The 22,233-nt window shown below is 35.0% G+C and overlaps 1 protein-coding gene across 9 annotated transcripts in view; it reads left to right on the forward strand.

Moving 5' to 3' along the window:
* SOS2 (SOS Ras/Rho guanine nucleotide exchange factor 2) overlaps positions 1–22,233 on the forward strand; it is a 67,220-nt gene that overhangs the window by 41,623 nt on the left and 3,364 nt on the right. For 6 of the 9 annotated variants that reach the window (XM_023763864.1, XM_023763866.1, XM_023763867.1 and 3 more), the window contains 9 exons: positions 2,583–2,686; positions 4,504–4,726; positions 8,747–8,866; positions 9,012–9,174; positions 12,771–12,888; positions 13,882–14,054; positions 15,711–15,827; positions 18,226–18,487; positions 19,017–19,058. In XM_023763864.1, the coding sequence (XP_023619632.1) occupies positions 2,583–2,686; positions 4,504–4,726; positions 8,747–8,866; positions 9,012–9,174; positions 12,771–12,888; positions 13,882–14,054; positions 15,711–15,827; positions 18,226–18,487; positions 19,017–19,058 (1,322 nt within the window). The remainder of the gene's footprint in view (positions 1–2,582; positions 2,687–4,503; positions 4,727–8,746; positions 8,867–9,011; positions 9,175–12,770; positions 12,889–13,881; positions 14,055–15,710; positions 15,828–18,225; positions 18,488–19,016; positions 19,059–22,233) is intronic. The other 3 variants (XM_023763865.1, XM_023763868.1, XM_023763871.1) reach the window with 3 other exon arrangements.

The following is a 22,233-nucleotide window of genomic DNA, read 5'->3' on the forward strand; positions in this document are numbered from 1 at the left end:
AGCCTGGGTGCAGGGCTGAGGGCTGTTTGCAGGCCCCTTGTGGGCCCCCAGCGGGGACTCTTACTCTATGGGGGTGTGGCCAGCCTGGGTAAGGGACTGAGGGCCGTTTTCAGGCTGGCCACGCCTCCCCTCGACCCAGGCTCCCAGCCCCTCCTTTTTTTTCCAACCCTGCCTTGAGTGGAGGGCAGCCCCTCCTTTTATTTTTTTCCAGCCCCTCCTTGAGCGGAGGCCAGGGCCAGCTGGAAACCTGGGTTGCCCCTGGTGACCAAGGCCTCCAGCCACTCCTTCAGCGGTGGCCAGGGCAGGCGAGAAGCTTGGCTTCCTCCGTTGCTGGGGCAACCCAAGCCCCCTGCTCACTCCAGCTCCATGGCCGCCACCATCTTTGTTGGCTTAATTTGCATACTCGCCCTGATTGGCTGGTGGGCGTAGTGGAGTGATGACCAATTTGCATGTTTCTCTTTTATTAGTGTAGATTACACTCTCACTAGCAATGTATTAGAGTTCCAGTTGCTTCAAATCCTCATTAACATTTAATGATGACTACCTTTATACCTTATACACACTGAGGGTGTGTAGTGGTATTTCTCTGTGGTTTTAATTTGATGACTAATGATGTTTGAGAACTTTATATTGTCTCTCAATGGCTATTCATACTTTTTTTGTGAAGAATCTATTCAAGTCTTCTGCCTATTTTTTGAGTTGTTTGTTTTTTTACTATTGAGTTGTTATAGTTACTGAGTAGGATTAGATTCTAGTCTTTTGTCAAATAAATGTTTTATAAATATCTTCTCTCAATCTGTGGCTTGCCTATTACTTTTCTTAATAATATATTTTGATGAGAAGTTTTTCATTTTGATGAAATCTAATTATGAGATATTTTTTCTCTTATATGATAATTTTGAAATTACATTGGCTACTGTAGAAACTAGGAAGGAGAGGAAATGGAAGTAGTTATTTGAATTAACCCTGTGCAAACTAGAAGCTAATAGTTTTGTGATACCTTGAAATATTTTCTAAGCCACATACCTAACCAGGCACACAATGACTAAGGTGGTTTTGTTCAGATAGCATGACAGATATTAGGAATTTAAAGAATTTTCTTAGCCTGGGAGAAAAACTATTGTCTGTCAGTTAGAAAAGAAGAAAGCTAACCTAGAAACGAACAAGTGTTGGGAAGGATGTGGAGAAAAGGTAACCCTCGTGGGGGAATGCAGATTGGTGCAGCCACTGTGAAAAGCAGTCTGGAGTTTCCTCACAAAATTAAAAATGGAACTGTCTTATGACCCAGTGATTCCACTTCGGGGAATATATCCAAAGAAACCCGAAACATTAATTTGAAAGAATATATGCACCACTATGTTCGCTGCAGTGCTATTTATAGTAACCAAAATTTGGAAGCAGCTCAAGTGTCCATTAGTAGATGAGTGAATAAAAAATTTGTGGTACATTTATACAATGGAATATACTGCTTTACCATAAAAAAAAGAAGCAAATCTTACCCTTTGCAACAGCATGGATGAACCTGGAGAGTATTATGCTAAGTGAAATAAGCCAGTCAGAGCAAGACAGATACCATATGATTTCATTTATATGTGGAATCTAAAGAACAAAGTAAACGAACAAACAAAATAGAAACAGACTTAGCTGTCAGAGGGGAGGGGATAGGTGGGCTGGATGAAAAAGGTGAAGGGATTAAGAAAAAAACAACAAAACCCATCCTCATAAACTGACAACAGTATGGTGATTACCAGAGGGAAAATGGGGTGGGGAAGGTAAAAGAGCGCAACGGAAGGATAAATGGTGATGGAAGGAGACTTGACCTGGGGTGGTGAACACACAATACAATAACAGGTGATATGTTATAAAATTGTACACCTAAAACCTATATAATTTCATTAACCAATGTCACTCTAATTAATTGAATAAAAATATAGAAATAGTCACCCACTGAAATAATGAAGGAAAAATGCTAATCTAATTAATTTACTGTATCTCTAAGTCTAAGAGTAGAATGTTATATTTGTATAGATTGATTAAATCTCTACTTGGACAGTCATAAGTAATATTTTGTGATACTGCAAAACAAAATAGCTCTGTCAGAAATATTTTTTCTTTTGAAAAAAAAGAATGTGGATATGTCTGTAAATTACATAGAAATTTGAACCAAATATATTAAATCTTAGTTGATTTTCCATCTTATATGGAAAATATATAAAAATTTAGATCATAAAAATCCTTTTTAACATAAGCATTTAAAATAGCTTTGTATAATATAGAGAATGAATTTTGCACGTCTGAATAAAGAAAAGGTACTTTTGCTGAAGGAACCATTACAGGAACCATTTTTTATGCTTATAAAATATTTAAAAAGTATAATTTTAAAATAATTTACAGTCTGAGATCTGTCTTCATATTGTTGAAACACTTAAGATATTAATTAAGTACAAATTACAGGCTCTGTGAGTGTTATGGCCTTTGTATGTAAAGTTATCACCATGGCATTAAGAGAGGTAAAAGAAGTGTAATTGAATGCTTATGTTTCATTAAAATGTGTTTGTTTGTTTGTTTCCCCATTTTATCAGGATCTTAAATGTATTTCGGCACTGGGTTGAACACCATTTTTATGACTTTGAAAGAGATTTGGAGTTGCTTGAAAGACTAGAATCCTTCATTTCAAGTGTAAGAGGTATATTATTTAAAGGTTTGATTGAATCTTATGTCACACATGAGTTTATTTTTAAATTTGTGTGACTTTTAATTTAAAAGCTAAACTAGTTTTCATTTTTTAAAAAACTGAAATAAGATTTGGAATAATATTTAAAGACTCCAAGGAACTTGTATATATTTAGAACCACCTGAAGTCTTAGAACCTTACCTTTTCAAGTTTTTTAGTAGTATCTTTCTTTTAAAGAAGTCAAAAGTGCTCTTTAATAAATTTAAGCCATTTATTTTTATCTCATGTCAAGGTTGCCATTCCTTCAACTAATTACATATTTGTATAATTACAAATATTTCCTTAGTCTCTTTAATCTTATTCTTTAGTTTTGAAAAGTTAATAACTTTTTAAATAATGTTTACTTCCCCCTGGGAAAGTGTTTAATACATTTTGGCACCTGAAAGGTAGGAGTTTCCTACCTGAAGTAGCAGAACACAGCCCATGAAATGAAAGTCTAGGCCATGAACATTTAAACAGATGTATGTGTCATTAAATGTATGTTGTTGAATCAAGAACATTTATATTTTGTCTGATAGTATAATGTGTTAATTAAGAATACTATAACTAAGCCTAACTTATTTCATGTACTTGTTTTTTAAGGGAAATTTTACTTAAAATAGAGAATATGATTTCTTTAAATTTTGAGATGTTCAAGATAAAATTTTCAGGTGTACTTTAAAATTATTTATAGTACTAAATTAATTTAAATAATATTGCAATGGAGACACTAAATTGTATGTAATCTAAGAAGCTTTTATAATACACACACGTATTAGAATAAAACAAGTAAATTTTATATTAATGTCTATAGTTAATATCTAAAGGCCTTGTCTGTACACATACCTCAGGATAACCAAATAGTTGATTTGTGAAAGTTTCTTTTTTAGAAGTATTATAACTAGTAAGTGAAGAAGGATGATAGAATTAGATTACCATTTCTCAATTCCTAGTAACATCACAAAAAGAGAAGTAACTGGACATTCTATGTCTCCTGTTAAAAATATACTAGCAAATATTCGTGTCAAAAATTGACCCTGAATCAGACCAAGTCTTTATGTATCTGATTTCCAGAAAATACAGGGACAGCAAAACATGGCAGTGATACCACAGGGATGGAATTGGCAAAATTCAGACTTGGGGAAACACAGAGTAAAAATAAATTACAAGCAAAATGAGAGATTAAAGGAGACTTGAGACACACTAACTCAGTGCAATGTGTAGATCTCGTTCAAATCCTATTTCAAACCAACTATAAGAAAACATGAGATAATCAGAGAAATTTGAACACTAATATTTTTTTAATATATTTTTATTGATTTCAGAAAGGAAGGGAGAGGGAAAGGAAGATAGAAACATCAATGATGAGGAAGAATCATTGATTGGCTGCCTCCTGCACACCCCTCACTGGGGATTGAGCCCATAGCCTGGCATGTGCCCTGACCGGGAATCAAATCTCAACCTCCTAGTTCATAGGTCGATGCTCAACCACTGAGCCATGCCAGCCAGACTGAACACTATTTGATGATATTAACAAGTTATTGTCATTTTTTATATGTGATCATGGTATTGTTATTTTTAAAATCTTTAACTTTTAAATAAATATATACTTAAATATTATATTTGTTTTTAAATAACAGGGATAGAAGGGAGGGCATGATTGGGGTTAGATGAAACAAAAAGACACCATTGAGTTGGTCCTTGTTGAAGCTAGATAAATGTTAAACATTATGTAAAGGTTTATGTTATCTATCAAATAAAAGACATTTTTGTTTTGTATCTTTATCTAGGGAAAGCCATGAAGAAATGGGTAGAGTCAATTGCTAAGATCATCAAGAGGAAGAAACAAGCTCAGGCAAATGGAATAAGCCATAATATTACCTTTGAAAATCCACCTCCACCAATTGAATGGCATATCAGCAGACCAGGACAGTTTGAAACATTTGATCTCATGACACTTCATCCAATAGAAATTGCACGTCAGCTGACACTTTTGGAATCTGATCTCTACAGGTAGACATTATCGATAATATGCTGCTCTGTTTTCAAGAACCGTGAACCTACCTCTGTTTTCAGAACATTTAGTAAATTATTCACGAGTGCTTAAAAATACCTTCATCTATTCTTATGGGCATGATGGAAAGTTTATAGCACAGTTGTTTTTTTGTTTGTTTGTTTTAGTCCTCACCTGAGGATATTTTTCCATTGATTTTCAGAGAGAGTGAAAGAGAGAGGGGAAGACAGAGAGAAACATGGATGTGAGAGAAAACACATCAATTGGTTGCCTCCTGCATGCACCCTGACCAGGGCCCGGGCTGGGGAGGAGACTGCAACCGAGGTACGGAATCGAACCTGAGACCCTTTGGTCCACAGGCTGACGCTCTCTGCACTGAGCCAAACTGGCTATAGCTATAGCACAGTTTTTAACTTCAGTCTGTTCGGCTGGCAAATGTCTTAAAATGTATTGCTGTATAGGCCCAGATTTGGTATTTAGCAATCCTTCACAAGAGCAGTGGCAGAGAGAATACTAATGCAATAGAGCAGCAGCCACTTTCAAAGTAGTCACTGAGCTCCTACTCCTAATACTACCTCTCTCAGATTGCTTTATTGAGTTGTTTCAGCTAAATCAGTCAGTATAGACGCTAGGCTCTTGGCAACTAAGTAGATAGAATATTGAGTGAGACGAGCTTTATTCTTTTTGCTTTTCTTTTTTTCAGATTCTACATAATCAGAATTTTTCTTAGGAGCTTGGCAGGGTTAGGTTTGTCAGGCAAATGAATAACAAAATTGTTAGAGGAATAAAGATTTCTTAATTTCTTTTAAGGCATCTCAAATAACATTAGCTCTTTGAAGTCAATATTAACTTTAAAGAAAAATTATTTCGGAAGTAGTGTGATGACGAGCCATAGTTAAAACTTCCAGCCTGGCCGACATGGCTCATTGGTTGAGCATTGGCCTATGAACCAAGAGGTCATGATCAGGGCACATGCCCGGGTTGCAGGCTCGATCCCCAGTAGGGGGTGTGCAGGGGGCAGCTAATCAATGATTCTCATCATTGATATTTCTAACTCTCCCTCTCCCTTTGTCTCTGAAATCAATGAAACTATTTTAAAAAATAAATAAAAAAACAAAAAATCCTTCCAAACCATTTTCTTTCATTTCTACTGATCACTAGAAATGTGCTTGGCTATATTTATTTTAATCTGTATTCCATCACCTTTCTTTGTCCTATGCACCAAAATGTTGCTGGTCCAAATGATATCTCTCTCTCTCTCTTTCTCTCTCTATCTCTCTCCCTCTCTCCCTCTCTCCCCTTTCCTCCCTGTAAACATGTCCTGGGGTGAGGACTAAAAATATACATATACAGGGTGCCCAAAAAAATGTATACACACTTTAACAGCCGATAGCTCAATTTTGAAAATGAAATCTATACTAATAATAGAGGAATGTGCAAATTGACCTGGACACCGTCACGTAATGACCAATCAGGATGGGGTCGGGGCCGTGGCGGAGAGCTCTCAGCACGCCTGTGCCGGGGTCTGAAGGGCATAGAGAGGAAGGGGTAGCAGATAGGCAGTTAGGGGGAAGGGGTAGCAGATAGGCAGTTAGGGGGATCAGGCCAGGAGGGGAGAGCAGATAGGGGCATCGGGCAGGCAGGCAGGTGTGCGGTTAGGAGCCAATGGTTCTGGATTGCGAGAGGGATCCCAGATTGGAGAGGGTGCAGGCTGGGCTGAGGGAACCCCTGGCCCCATGCACGAATTTTGTGCACCGGGCCTCTAGTGTATTTTAATAAACATTGCCTTTATAATTATTTAAAGTGTGTGTATACATTTTTTGGGGACACTCTGTATATAAAAATAAATTATCCTGATTAGCAGCCATTGTTTTTACAGGGATTTCATAGAAAAGATTATATAAAGTTTAGTGCTAATAGGGAATGTAAGAAGGGATATTCTCCATTAGCACTAGGCAAAAAACTCTGTCTACTTTAGAATTGGGCCTGTGCTTTGCCTTGGCTGTGTTATTCAGAATTTAGCACACAAGTTGGAGGTTGTCAACATCTGACTCAGAGTGTCATGTTATTTTTTAAGTAATTTGGAGTTCAGGTTGTTTTTGTTTATTATGTGGGATTTGTGATAAGTAGGAATGGAAGGACTTCTTACTTGAGTTAACAAAGCAGATAGTACTGAATCAAGTTTTTCTTCATATTGTGACTGTTACACGAATAGACATCAGAAAGAAAAAAGCACCTAGCTCTATGTGGACTTGCTTTCAGAACATAGGAATACCTTTGTTAAATGATATGTGTATTATGGAAGATGGGTAACTACATAAAACATTAACACTAAACTAAATTTCTGGTGAAATAATAGAACCACTTTAAGAAAACTTGTTTTGCCCTAACCGGTTTGGCTCAGTGGATAGAGCGTCGGCCTGCGGACTGAATGGTCCCAGGTTCGATTCCGGCCAAGGGCATGTACCTTGGTTACAGGCACATCCCCGGTAGGGGGTGTGCAGGAGGCAGCTGATCGATGTTTCTCTCTCATCGATGTTTCTAACTCTCTATCCCTCTCCCTTCCTCTCTGTAAAAAATCATTAAAATATATTTTAAAAAAAAAGAAAACTTATTTTAAAAAATGTTTTTATTGATTTTAGAGAGAGGAAGGGAGAGGGAGAGAGAGAAACATCTATCGGCTGCTCCTGCATGCCCCCTGCTGGGGATTGAGCCTGCAACCCCAATATGCCCTGACCATGAATCGAACCAGTGAATGGGACAACGCTCAACCAACTGAGCCACAACCAGCCAGGGTGCTGGTCAATTTTTTAAATTATGTAACCCTAACTCACTATGTACAATTATTTAATCAGCTCTTTTGTTTGACATTTTTATTAAATATTTCAGGTATTCCAAAAAATGTAGGAAATAATATAATAAGCACTCATGAACAACAAAAGAATTATGAATAAAGTTGAAATCCTTTGTGTAATTCTCTCCAACCCCATTCCTCCTCTTTCTCCCAAGTAATATCACTATCTTATATTTAGTGTTTACTATTCCTGATTATATCTTTATAATTAATATCAATATAAACATTCATTAACAATAGATAGCTTTGTTTCACATTTTAAAACTTTATGTATCATTCTGCAACTTGTTTTTTACTTAAATTGTTTCTGGCTCTTGTTCAAATTAAGAAATATAGCTCTAGTTTTTTTGTTTTTTTTTCTTTTTTAAAAAAAATGTTTTTATTGATTTCAGAGAGAGGAAGGGAGAGGGAGAGAGAGATAGAAGTATCAATGATGAGAGAGAATCATTGATTGGTTGCCTCCTGTATGCCCCCTACTGGGAATTGAGCCCGCTACCCAGGTATGTGCCCTGACTGGGAATCTAACCATGACCTCCTGGTTCATGGTTCGATGCTCAACCACTGAGCAACACCTCCTGGGCTAGTTTGCTTATTTTAATTGCTGTATGGTATTCCATTGTAAGAATACTCTATATTTTATACAGTCTCTTGATGATGAGCCTCTAGGTTGTTTGGGACTTTTCACTCTCACAGACAGTGCTTCACTGAACATTCCTATAAATGTTTTCTTATAACCTGTTGTATCTAGAGTATATACCTAGAGTATAAGTATAGAATTGCTGGGTGATCTAGTATGTTGTATATCTTCAGTATTATGAGACATTGACAAATTGCTTTATAAAGTGGCTGTATCAATTTTTACTTCACACCAGTATTGGAAATTTCTTGTTCTTTCACATTTTTGCCCATTTGGTGTCAGGCTTTTATTAATCTAACTGAAGTAAAATGGGATTTCATTATGGTTTAATGCTCTTTTCCCTGAGTAAGAGAAAGTATTAATTTATATTTGTGGCTAGTGGGTCTATTCCTCTGTGAATTACTACCTCTTCTTATATTTGTCCACTTATCTTTTAGATTAATTGTGTTTTTCTTATTAAGTATTAGAATTTTAAATAATTTTGATAATCCTTTGTAGGTTAAGTTGCATTGATTTTTGGTTCCACAGGAAAGTTCAACCTTCTGAACTTGTAGGGAGTGTATGGACCAAAGAAGATAAAGAAATAAATTCTCCGAATTTATTAAAAATGATTCGCCATACTACAAATCTTACTCTCTGGTTTGAAAAGTAAGTTTTTACTTACTGTGTCTCATTCTTAATCATAATATTAACTAATATATAAGCCAAAATCCTTGCTGAAAATATATTTTCTATATGAGGTGAGGAAATTGCTTTCTAAACCATGAATTTTTTTCTTTTTCTTTTTTGTTAGGTGCATTGTGGAAGCAGAAAATTTTGAGGAACGGGTGGCAGTACTAAGTAGAATTATAGAAATTCTGCAAGTTTTTCAAGATTTGAATAATTTCAATGGTGTATTGGAAATAGTCAGTGCAGTAAATTCAGTGTCAGTATACAGACTAGATCATACCTTTGAGGTAAGTTTTGGGCTTAAATATTTCATTATTTTGAGGGAAGGTAAAATTATAAAGAGATTCCTTCTACCACCTATCTTTTGTTGTAAATCTATTTTATTCCCTTAAATGCAATGATTTTAAGATATTAGAAAATTACATCAATATATACTAAGTAAGCCTAGGGTTCATGAAAGAATCTGGGACTTGGGACTTTGTTTAATTAAAATATGCTTACCAAAAATGTAATGAAGTTCCAAATGGATTTTTTTTCAACAGCACATTGATTGATAGCTTTAAATAATGACAAAGGATTTCAGATATAAGTATACAAATTACTCTAATCATCTTTGGTAGATAGAGAAATAATAACATGGAGAGAACCCTTTCTAAAACCTAAATTTATTTGTTTTTTCAAATCATAAAGTAGTATATGTTTAGTGTTTATTATAGAAAATTCAGAAGATACAGAAAGTATAGAAGGATATTTCACATGTTTTTAATAATAAAATTTAGATCATATTGTACATAGATTTTTATGGCCTGTACCTTTTTATCATAAATATTTTCTTGGTGGTTTTTAAAAAAATATATTTTATTGATTTTTTTTATAGCGAGGAAGGGAGAGGGATAGAGAGTTAGTTAGAAACATCAATGAGAGAGAAACATCGATCAGCTGCCTCCTGCACACCCCCTACTGGGGATGTGCCCATAAGTACATGCCCTTGACCGGAATCAAACCTGGGACCCTTTAGTCTGCAGGCCGATGCTCTATCCACTGAGCCAAACCGGTTAGGGCATATTTTCTTGTTTTATTAGCTTATCTTCAAAAACAAATTTTTAATGACTGAGTTATTTTCTATCCAGTGATATAAACCATAATTTATTTTACACACTATTGTGGGACAATTAAGCTACTTCTGATTTTTTTGCTGTGGTAAGTAATTTAACATGGAACATCCGTTTACAGAAATCTTTGTAAGAATTTGATTATTTCCCTAGAATAAATTTCTAGAGGTGGAATAGCTGGCTCAGAGTATTTGTACCTTTTAAGACTTTTGATAATATCATCAAGGTACTTTCTAGCAAGATATGATAAATCCCTCTGGCTATTACCTTGTTAAAAACTTATTTACAGATTTCATAGCCCAGAGAAAAACCCTTTTTAGATATTTTTTTAAAAAAATAAGTAGTAAGGTTGAATGTCTTTAAATGTATTTATTGGCCATTTTACTTTCTTCTTTGTAATTTATATACTCTTACTGGTATTTGGATGTTTGCATCTTATTAATTTTTATCATCTTTTATATATTAAAGATATTAACACCTAGTCAAATATTGCCCAGGTATTCTTCAGTTTCTCTTTGTCTTTATTTAACTGCTTTTTAAAAAATTTATATAATGTTTTTATATACGAAGTGTTATCATTTTTATTTAGTTAAACGTATCAATCCTTCATTTATGAATTCTTCCTTTATTTTTGTACCTAGAAAATCTTTTTTATTGTCTAAGTCAGCGGTTCTCAACCTGTGGGTCGCGACCCCTTTGGGGGTCGAACGACCCTTTCACAGGGGTCACCTAAATATATCCTGCATATCAGATATTTACATTACGATTCATAACTAGCAAAATTACAGTTATGAAGTAGCAATGAAAATAATTTTATGGTTGGGGGTCACCACAACATGAGGAACTGTACTAAAGGGTCGCGGCATTAGGAAGGTTGAGAACCACTGGTCTAAGTGAAGGATAAAATGTTAGAGGCACAGCAATGCAAATATATTGCTTTGGCAAGGTGAATTTTTACAGTCTTTCTGGAAAGTGATCTGGCAATAAATGTTAAAATTAGAATGTGCATAGTCTTAGATCCAGAAATAAAAGAGCCAGACTATAAAGTTAATGTATAAAGATATAATTTCTGTAGCATTAACTGTGGCAACAGAAAACTAGAAATAACCTGGATGTTCATCAATAAGAGAATGATTGAATACATTGTCCTACTCCTATAATGTAGAATATTGTTCAACTATAGAAAAAAAAAGTTAATAAGGATCTATATGTATGTCTTGGAAGAGTATTTGTGATATTTTGGGGGAAAGTCATTTAAAAAACATCAGAATAATGAGTATAATATGATTTCATTTTGATGTAACAAACAGAACAAACATTATACATGTAAGTGAAGTTGTATGAGCATTGAGAATAGTGTGGAAGGATACATACATTTTTCTTAACATTGGTTCTTTCAGAGGGTTGTGATTAGAGGGGAGTGGAGGATAAATGGCTTTCATGTATGTTTTTTTCTATTTGGGTGTTTTCATTTTGTTGATTTGTATGAACTTTTTATGTATTAAAGATATTAACAGTCAAATAGTGCCAAATATTAATCTTTTAATAAATTCAATTCTGATTTTGAAATACTCTTGGTGTATTTAGTTTGAGAAGTTCAGGTTTAGTTTCTTATAATATTGTGTGCAGAACAATATTTCTGAAAATGTGTATTAGGTATAAAGAATAAAAATAAAAAGAACACCTCTATACATGGCATCTAATTTAAGAACTTCTACAAATTCAATTTCTTTTCTTGTCCCTTCAGAGCCAGCTACCCTTTTGATTCTGAATTTCATGCTTATTCCCTTTTCTCCTTTCCTTTTCTTTTCTTTTTTTTTTTTTTTAGTCCTCATCTGAGGACATGCTTAGAGAGAGGGGAAGGGAGAAAGAGAGAAACATCAATTGGTTGCCTTCTGTAAGTTCCCACCAATCATTCTTTTTCAAGAGTGACTACTCCTGACCCCTTTGTTCTTCTATATACATTTAAGAATCAGCTTAAGTTTCATTTTTTTAAAAGTTTGGATTTTGATAGGAATTGCATGGTTTTTGTAAATCAATTAGTGAAGAGCTGACGTTTTTACAGTGTCTTCCCAACCATGACATGAACATAGCATATGTTTCTGTTAGTTAGTTAGTTAGTTAGTTAGTTAGTTTAATAAGGTTCATGGTTTTCTTGATGGAAATCTCACATCTCTTTGGTTAGATTTGTAATAAGTTAAAGGAAATACATTGAATGGTTCTCTATCAGGTATAATATTTGCTGTGGGGGTGTGTGTGTATATACTATCAGGTTAAAATAATGTAATTAATTAATTTTAATAAGAAAATAGAATAATGAAATATAAAATAAATGACTCTGCTTACTTGACTTAGTAAATTTTTATTTAGTTCTTGTCTTCTCACAGCCTTCTCCTTACCAAAACCTTGCCATAGCCTCAAAATATCTTTCAGTGGAAGAATATTTGAACACTAGGAAATCATATTTCTCTCCTAAAGCTATAACTTGAAACTCTGTGTTAATCAGAATTATAAATAATGAGGTCCAGAGGAAGAATTTTGTTGTTGTTTAATCCTCTAATTTATATTAGAAAAAAAACTAGGTTTTTAAGTTTTATATTTATAGATATCAGAAGATAAATTTCAGGCAAGTGAAGAAAGGAATACTTATCTCTTAATTTAAAAAATTGTTTTTTCAAATATTTATAAAAATGTATAAAGTTAAAAGCTCTGCATTCATAAAATATGATTGAACTGTAAAAACAAGTTATACTTAATTATATATTTGAAAGGCCTTGCAGGAAAGAAAAAGGAAAATTTTGGATGAAGCTGTGGAATTAAGTCAAGATCACTTTAAAAAATACTTAGTAAAACTTAAGTCAATCAATCCACCTTGTGTGCCTTTTTTTGGTAAGTTACTAGATGTGTACTTATATTTTGGGGGAAAGTGTACTAGTATTGTATACAAAAGAAACCATCCTTGAGAGGCAGATTGTCCTTATTTGATACCTGAGAGCATCTACTTTTATTAGCTATCTATATTAATAAATAAAACTTAAACTCTCTATTTCCTTACCTGTAAAATGAAGACTGATAATACCTCATAGAGCTGTTGTAAGGAGCTCTCTGGGGTTTCTTCTAAAAGAGAACATATCTCATTCATGACGGCTCCACCCTCATGACTTAGACACCTCTGAAAGGCCCCACCTCCTAAAACCATCATATTGGGCATTAGGATTTCAACATGACTTTTGAGCATTTATACCATAGCATGCATGAGTGTACACACCCACACTCGCGCACACAACTGGTTGTGACAACCAAAAATGTCTCCAGACATTCCCAAATATTCCCCTAGGGAACAAAATTGCCCCCAGATGAGAGCTACTGATTTAAATAAATCAATAATTATGCATGAAAAAGGAACTAAAATTTTCTTACTGTCCCAGAATGAGGAATAATTCTTTTTCTGTTTAAATTATGGGCTTTGGGGAACAAAATTAGTTTATAAATCTCTAGTCTTATTAATTAGAATTAGCTTAAAATTTATTTATCAGTAATCATTTAAGATCATTGGCATTAGATATTATAACCAAATATTAAAATGGTTAGAATAGATTTAGCACTACAATTTAGACTTTGTGAACGAATCCCTTTTATTTTAGGCTACTAGTCTAAGAAATGACAAATTAAGCTTTTTCAAAACCCTAATATTTTTATTTTAAATTACTTCCATGTTAAATTCTTAATGTAGAGTTAATTATTACGTCTGTCAGACTTATCAACACTCAGGAGTAGAATTGCTGGATTTTAGGATATCTTTCAACTTTTCTAAATAGGTTGTTTTTCCCAAATGGTTAAATAACCAGTTTTATAATTTTTCTTCAAATACATTTTTACTAGGAATATATTTAACAAATATTCTGAAGACTGAAGAAGGGAATAATGATTTTTTAAAAAAGAAAGGGAAAGATTTAATCAATTTCAGTAAGAGGAGGAAAGTGGCTGAAATTACTGGAGAAATTCAGCAGTATCAAAATCAACCTTATTGCTTACGGATTGAACCAGAAATGAGGGTAAATATTTTTTTTGGCTTATCTTTAAAAGAGAACATGTTAAATCCTGTCATCTCTTAAAAATATCATAACCACACATTTGCTATGTATTTTTCTATTAAAATAAGATAATTTTGTTAATAATTAATGAACAGATAGAAATGGCAAATATTACATATTCTATATTAACAATCTAAAGTTAATTGTTATTAGGTATTTTCTCTTGAAAATATTGCTTTTTTGTATAACTGGTTCAAGTAACACTTGCAAAAAATGTATGAGAAATGGAATGAAAGAACCTTTCTGATGTTCATGCAGTAAAAAGAAAATCCACTACTAGTACTATCACTGATTGGTATCTATTTTAGGTATTTTACATACCAATAAAACATTAATTAATACCTTCATAAGAACACTGTGTTTAAATAGAAAGGTGCTCGTAGAATAGTATGTATATATGCATAGCAAAAAATTATTTTTTTAAACATTCTATCAAATCAGTGGTTCTCAACCTTCTGGCCCTTTAAATACAGTTCCTCATGTTGTGACCCAACCATAAAATTATTTTCGTTGCTACTTCATAACTGTAATGTTGCTACTGTTATGAATCGTAATGTAAATATCTGATATGTAGGATGGTCGTAGGCGACCCCTGAGGAAGGGTTGTTTGACCGCCAAAGGGGTCGCGACCCACAGGTTGAGAACCGCTGTATCAAATGATGTTTTATTTTCAGCAATAATTCCTAATATTGATTCTGTGGTACTGTAAGATGTGGAATACCTTCTAAATTAGAGTAAATTATGATATATTTATGAAATGAATTTTATTGTTTTATACTTATTTGAAATTCAGAACATAAAATAACTATCCGAATAAGTTCACCTCACATTAAAAATTATGCTAAACTTTCAGATGTAGTCTGCAGATTGGGCATATTGAATGAAAATGGCCACCATTCTTCCCTCCTAAATTATAAGATGGTAACTGTTCTTTGTTCCCAGTTCAAAACAAAGTACCCTAAAATCCTAAGAAAGAATGACCTGTGGTGTGATCCCAATTTTTCATAACAAATGTAATCTAGGTATCCATAAACATTCACACACAGTTAAAACAAGGATATTTTAATAGTGAAACATTAACAGTGAAATCTCTGGTTAATGAGATTACTGTTTATTTGTCTTTTTTCACTTTACTAAGTCATTTAAATTTTCTACCTAAAACTGAAACTTAAGCTTATAAAATATTATCTCATAAAGAAAAAGGTTATTTTACTCGATAAGTTTGTTTATTATTGTTCTCTAAATTGCTTTTGAATAAACTTTTGTCCAATTTAGCTCTCCTTTTTTCTGATTGTCAAAGTTTTATTGTGGATTAAAACTATAATTCTGTTGTAAACACTTTTGATAATTTACTGGTGATGATAATTTTATTGTTATAATGAGTAGGGATCATATTAACTGAGGGATAAAGCCATTATGTGGTAATAAGTGAAAATCTGTTCATCTTCTTAATAGAACTTTAAGACTAGAATATATAACTTTTATACAATTTTATTCGAAAGCAGAAAGATTGGAAAAAGAAATCTTTGTGCACTTTCAGACATTATGATCTCTTTGTTGATAAAATAAATGTCTTAATAAGATCTAAAACATATACTTATGGATATTTAATTCCAGCGGTTCTTTGAAAACCTTAACCCCATGGGAAGTGCTTCTGAAAAAGAGTTTACAGATTATTTGTTCAACAAATCACTAGAAATTGAACCCCGAAACTGCAAACAGCCACCTCGATTTGTAAGTTCATTACAATTTTGAAAAAAATTGTTTTTAATACAATATTATCTTCAATGTTTAACAACCTATTTCCATTAAAAGTGTAATTTACTTGAATAGCTGGGTCTCTTTTAATCCTTACCTGAGGATATGTTGTTTTTTAATTGATTTTAGAGAGACAGAAGGGGAAAGGGGGAGAGAAAAGGAGGGAGAAGGGGGGAGAAAGGAAGGGAGAGGGGGAAGAGAGAGAGAGAGAGAGAGAGAGAGAGAGAGAGAGAGAGAGAGAGAGAGAGAAGGGAGGGAGGGAGGAACATTGATTGGTTGCTTTCATACATACCCCAACTGGGGATGGAGCATACAACCTTTTGGGATATGGGACAATGCTCCAACTGACTGAGCTGCCCAGCCAGGGCTTGAAGAGCTAGTTTTAATGTTTTGTTTTACAGTAGTATACTATTTCTAAAATTACATATATTGTGGGGGGAAATGTTAACCTTTTGATAAAATCTAGTTTATCATTTATCTTAGTACCACTTACTTATCTGTTCATTTTTTATCCATCCTAATGTAAGGGGCCACTTACTTATCTGTTCACTTTTTATCCATTCTAATGTAAGGGGGAAAGCTGTGAGAAAGTGAGAACCTAAAATGACAGGTAGCTGGATGAAACAGGAAACGGAAAGACCTGAGAAGTAAGCAGGTGTATCATGGTTCTTCTGGCTCGACCATGACTCCTGCCATTAGAGCACCATGGTTGTCACTAGAACCCACCTCTTTTGTTAAAATTTGCTGCTACAGTTCCTAGTTATTCCTTGGGTTTACAATGGCAATCAGAATAGTGGAAGACCAATTCTTAGTAGCTAGAAGTGAAGCAAGATTTGAAAGGAAGTAAAAACACTTGGGCCAAGCAGTACGCTTGTAGTTTCATATTACCTCATTTCTACAGCAGATATGCATCTTACTCTAGTTTTACCAACATAAAAACTGAGGCTCAAAGGAGTTTAAATAACTTTTTTAGAGCTGCATAGCTAAGATATTGACATAGTTGAGATTTTAATTCAAGTTATCTGAATCTGAATTTCATGTGTTTTTATTTCACTATGAGAATTTTTTAAAGAGAGCAGGTTAAGGTGGTAGGACAATGATAGCAGTTTCTCTAAAGACTTTAGAGTGGCATTGTAGTAGTTGGTCATTTACTATTAGGAAGAAAAAAGCAAGGTCTCTTTTTTTTTTTTTGGAAGCACTTATCATAATATGTGGCATATATTATATCCACAATAAATATTTGTAAAATTGATATCAATGACTTGAAGGCTAAAGTGTTTTGAGAGTAAAAAGTTATTCACACAGATTTTTAAGAATTTTATTTCTGCAGTATGAAAAGAGGTTTACTTATATTCAAGTCCATCTTAAAATTAAGCCAATCAAACCCCAAAGTATTCTTTTTTAAAAATTGAATTTATTGGGATGACATCCTATATAATAAAAGCCTAATACGCAAATCGACCAAACAGCTGAATGACTAGCGTAACGACTGGGGCTATGACATGCACTGACCACCAGGGGTAGGATGCTCAACACAGGCGTTGCCCCCAGCCCACAGGCCCCAGGCCAGCCAAGGCGGGTGCCAGTGGGCCCCCACCCCCAATCACCCTGCTGGTTGCCCGCAGAGGGAGGCAACTGGCAGCAGTGGCAGTGGGGCTGGCGAGTGGGCGGCACCAGGCCAGCAAGGCGGGTGCCAGCAAGGGCCCCACAGATTGGCCCTGATCGCTGGCCAGGCCTAGGGACCTTACCCGTGCATGAATTTTGTGCACTGGGCCTCTAGTTGGTTAATAAAACTTTACAGGTTTCAAGCGTACAATTCAATAAAACATTATCTACATACTGTACTGTATTGTGAACCCATTACCCAAAGTAAAGTGTCTTTCTGTCCCCATTTTTCCCCCTTTGCCCACTTTCACCTCCCCCCAACCCTCTTTCCCTCTGGCTATCACCACACTGTTGTCTGTGTCTACGTGTCATATATCCAAAGTATTTTACTAAAATGTTGGGACGTTACTGTACCCTTATAACTATGCAGGGATTGGGCCTAAACTGGCAATCGGACATCCCTCTCACAATCCGGGACTGCTGGCTCCCAACCACTCGCCTGCCTGCCTGTCTGATCACCCCCTAACCACTCCCCTGCCAGCCTGGTTGCCCCCAACTGCCCTCCCCTGCCAGCCCAGTTGCCCCCAACTGACCTCCCCTGCCGGCCATCTTGTGCCCACAGTGTGGCAGCCATCTTGTGTGAGGGCATGACAGTCAATTTGCATATTACCTCTTTATTATATAGGATGCTAAGAATTAAAGTAGCACTAACTCGTAAAAATAAAAATACATACAAATTAGTAATGATAATTATGTTTGCTTTTCCTAGCCCAGGAAATCAACTTTCTCTTTAAAATCTCCTGGAATAAGGCCTAATACAGGCCGACATGGCTCTACCTCAGGCACTTTACGAGGTCATCCAACACCGTTAGAAAGAGAACCATGTAAAATAAGCTTTAGTCGGATTGCTGAAACTGAGCTTGAGTCAACAGTGTCAGCACCAACCTCTCCAAATACACCATCTACTCCACCAGTATCTGCTTCTTCAGACCTTAGTGTGTTTTTAGATGTGGATCTGAACAGTTCCTGTGGTATGTATTTGATGTAAACTATTTGGTAAAAAAAAAGGAATCTTGTGTTTAAGGTAATTCTCATCATTTTAATTAGAGAACTATAGAATCCTTTTCAAACTCTATTAGCATAGAAAGTGACAGTGAAATGTGAAAACAGTGATTAACACAAGGAAGTAAAACATCATTCCTGCATTGTTTATGCACATTATTTTCTAATTTATTCATTCAACAACATTTATATAGTACCTTTTGAGCACCACTACTCTAAAGAGAGCAATAGACAATGAATAAGAAAACAGGCAGATAAGTTCTGTGAAGGAAATTTAAAAAGAGACTGTGATAGAGAGGAAACTAATGCCGATAAAGAAAAAACTGCATTCCAAGTACAGAGTATTGGGTTCATTTCTTTAAAATACTTAGATGGCAAAAGATGATGATAAAATTCTGTACTCTGTGTGTATTATTGCATGTTACTTTGTGCAGACATATTAAAAAATAAGAATCATACATATCTTTCTTTTCAAATTAATTTTTCTCATTCCCATAGGCAGCAATAGCATCTTTGCTCCAGTTCTCTTGCCACATTCAAGTAAGAATTTTAGTTGATTCTAATGAAATGATTATGAAGATAATAATTAAGTTGATTAAATTTGTATATGAGTATTTGGGGTTTAACAGCATTTTTAAAATTTGATATTTGAGTGAAATTCTTATAATAAATTGGATATTTGCTTACAACTGGGTACTATTTAAACTTTACTATAATTTGTTTTCATCATTTTGCAGTCTATGTATGTTTTAGGAGCTGTGTGACCATTGAACAAATTACTTAGCATCTGTAAGCTTGTTAAGGATCAAATGATATAACTTACGTAGAGCATAACTGGGCATGGAATGAAAAATGATTTCATATCAGTTACCTCTTCTCTTCCCCACCCCTTCCAATTCACTTTCCCAAAAGCATAATATACTAAATGTTTATTAGGTTCTCAGGCTAGCCCATGATCACTTATTTCTTCACATGATCTTATTAAAGCAGTATTTTGAGTAAATCACTGTTCTGCTATTCCTAATTATTTCATAATTTATGATGTAAATGTCACCTTTCTTTCTATGGTCATTTATTTAAAACAATAACACAGGAAGGACATAGCATCTTTGGGAATAAATCTTTCATTCTGGAGGACTTCTGCTTCTATCATAGTAAAATGTATATGATTTAGATAGTAGCAAGAGAGCCCCTTGTCTTATGAGAAAAGTAAGTTTATTCTTTTAAATGTTTAATTCCAAACTTTAATTTTTTAAAAAGCAAATAATGCTAAAACACTTGAAATTAACAGCCGTTCCCTATCATAAACTAGTGTCCCGTGTCTGAATTTTAGATCCTCCAGAAAAAAGTCCCAGTGGTGGTATGAGGTAGTTTCTTGGCCTCACAAAGTGGAGAATGGGGTTGGAGTTCTAATTGCCCCTTATAAAGACTTAATCAAGTCTTCTGTTTTCATGCCCATGCAGTTTATTGTACCAAATGCCTTTAACTCCTGATCCCTTGGTTCTTTGGGGCATATTTGCTGCTTTTCTCAATATCAATGACTATAGGACCAGGGGTGGGCAAACTTTTTGACTCGAGGGCCACAATGGGTTCTTAAACTGGACCTGAGGGCCGGAACAAAAGCACGGATGGAGTGTTTGTGTGAACTAATATAAATTCAAAGTAAACATCATTACATAAAAGGGTACGGTCTTTTTTTTTTTTTAGTTTTATTCATTTCAAATGGGCCGGATCCGGCCCGCGGGCCATAGTTTGCCCACGGCTGCTATAGACATATGGGTTTCATCTTATCCATTTGTCTCCTTTATATACGTTGTAGTCCACCTTCATGCATTGATGCTTCAGAATTCAGATGTTTCCTGGTTTAATTGAAGTTTCTGTATTTTATTAATTTCCTTGTTCTGTGGCAGAAATGTTTTATTATGTATATTAGTTTCTATTGCTGCTGTAATAAAATACCACAACCGAGTGGCTTAAAAGAGCACAGTTCTAGAGGCTAGAAAACCAAAAATCAAGGTGTTGGCAGGGCCATGCTCCCTCAGAAACCTGTAGGGGAGAATTTTCCTGGCCTCTTCTAGTTTCTGGCATTTGCTGGCAATCCTTGGCATTCTTTGATTTGTAGATGTATTGCTTCAGTCTGTCTCTGTTGTCACATGGCCATCTTCTCCATGTGTCTCTTCTTTGTCTCTTCTCTTCTTCTTATAAAAGACACCAGTCACACTGGATTAGGGCCTGCTTTCATACTAACTTGATTATATATGTAAAGACCGTATTTTAAAATAAAGTCAACATTTATAGGCACTTGGGTTAGAGTTCAACACGTATTTTGGGAGGGAATACAATTCAGTCCATAACACTATGTCATTTTATAATATTTGCTTTTTTATTTTTTAATTTTTATTGATTTCAGAAAGGAAGGGAGAGGGAGGGAGAGATAGAAACATCAATGATGAGAGAGAATCATTGACTGGCTGCCTCTTGCACGCCCCCTACTGGGGATTGAGCCTGCAACCCAGTCATATGCTCTTGACTGGAATGGAACCTGGGGACCCTTCATTCTGGAGGCCAATGTTCTATCCACTGAGCCAAACCAGCTAGGGCTAACACCATTATTTTGGATGGTAGTAAAATATATTTTTCACATGATAAAATTGTTTGAAATTTAATTTAAAAATACTGAGAATAACTGCCTAAAATTGTGAATATCCTAAAATAAACCTTGAAATAAATAAAATAATAAGTGTGAAAAGTGCTCACACACAATGAGAAAAACAGCAAGAATCCATTAACAATGGACATGAATAAACCATCCAGATCAAAATATGAGCAAGCGTATGTTAAAAGGTTCTTTCATACATTACCCTTATAGGTTGGTATATTAGTTTGACCCTTCTGGAAAGAAATCTGAAAACATATCAAATCATAAAAATGTTCACTCCCTTTGGTCTTACTCATTCAACAGAAAATCGAGTACTCATTTTGTACCAGTCACTCTGCTAAGTACAATGGATTCAGTGGCAAATAAGAAAGACGGTCTCAGCCTTCGTTTATACAAAAATATCATCTCTTTGGGAAAGCAGTAATATACATGAAGATGACTGTTCATCCACTCTCTTGTTTTTCTACTTTTAGCTCCTTAATCTCTCTTACTGATTTCTCTTCATTTTCCTAACCTATTAACATGGGAAAGCCCTGAGATTCAGTCCTTGGCCCTCTTTTCTTCTCTCTCACTTGATTGTCTCATTCAGTCTTATATCATCTATATGATGATAGTTCCCCAATTTTTTCCTCTACCCAGAATCTCTCTCTTGACCTTTAGACTCAGATATTCAGTGACCTATTCGACATCTATATGATGATAATTCCCAATTTTTTTCTCTACCCAGAATCTCTCTCTTGACCTTTAGATTCAGATATTCAGTAACCTATTCGACATCTCTATTTAATCTTAATGAAATTGTATGCTTTTATTTAGCTACTAGAGGCCCATTGCACGAAATTCGTACACTGGGGGGATTGTCCCTCAGCCCTGCCTGCGCCCTCTTGGAATCCGGGACCCCGACTGCTGGTTTAGGCCCCCGAGGGGTCCCAGATTGCTAGCGGGATATAGCAGTGTACCAAGTAGCAGGTGGCCAGGGAGAAGCCAGAACCAGGGCCAGGTGCTGTGCCGCTCATGCTCATCCCGGCCCACTGCGCCTGCTGCCACTGCTCAGTA

Source organism: Myotis lucifugus, unplaced genomic scaffold (assembly GCF_000147115.1).
Source record: "Myotis lucifugus unplaced genomic scaffold, Myoluc2.0 scaffold_304, whole genome shotgun sequence".
NCBI classification, from domain to species: Eukaryota; Metazoa; Chordata; class Mammalia; order Chiroptera; family Vespertilionidae; genus Myotis; species Myotis lucifugus.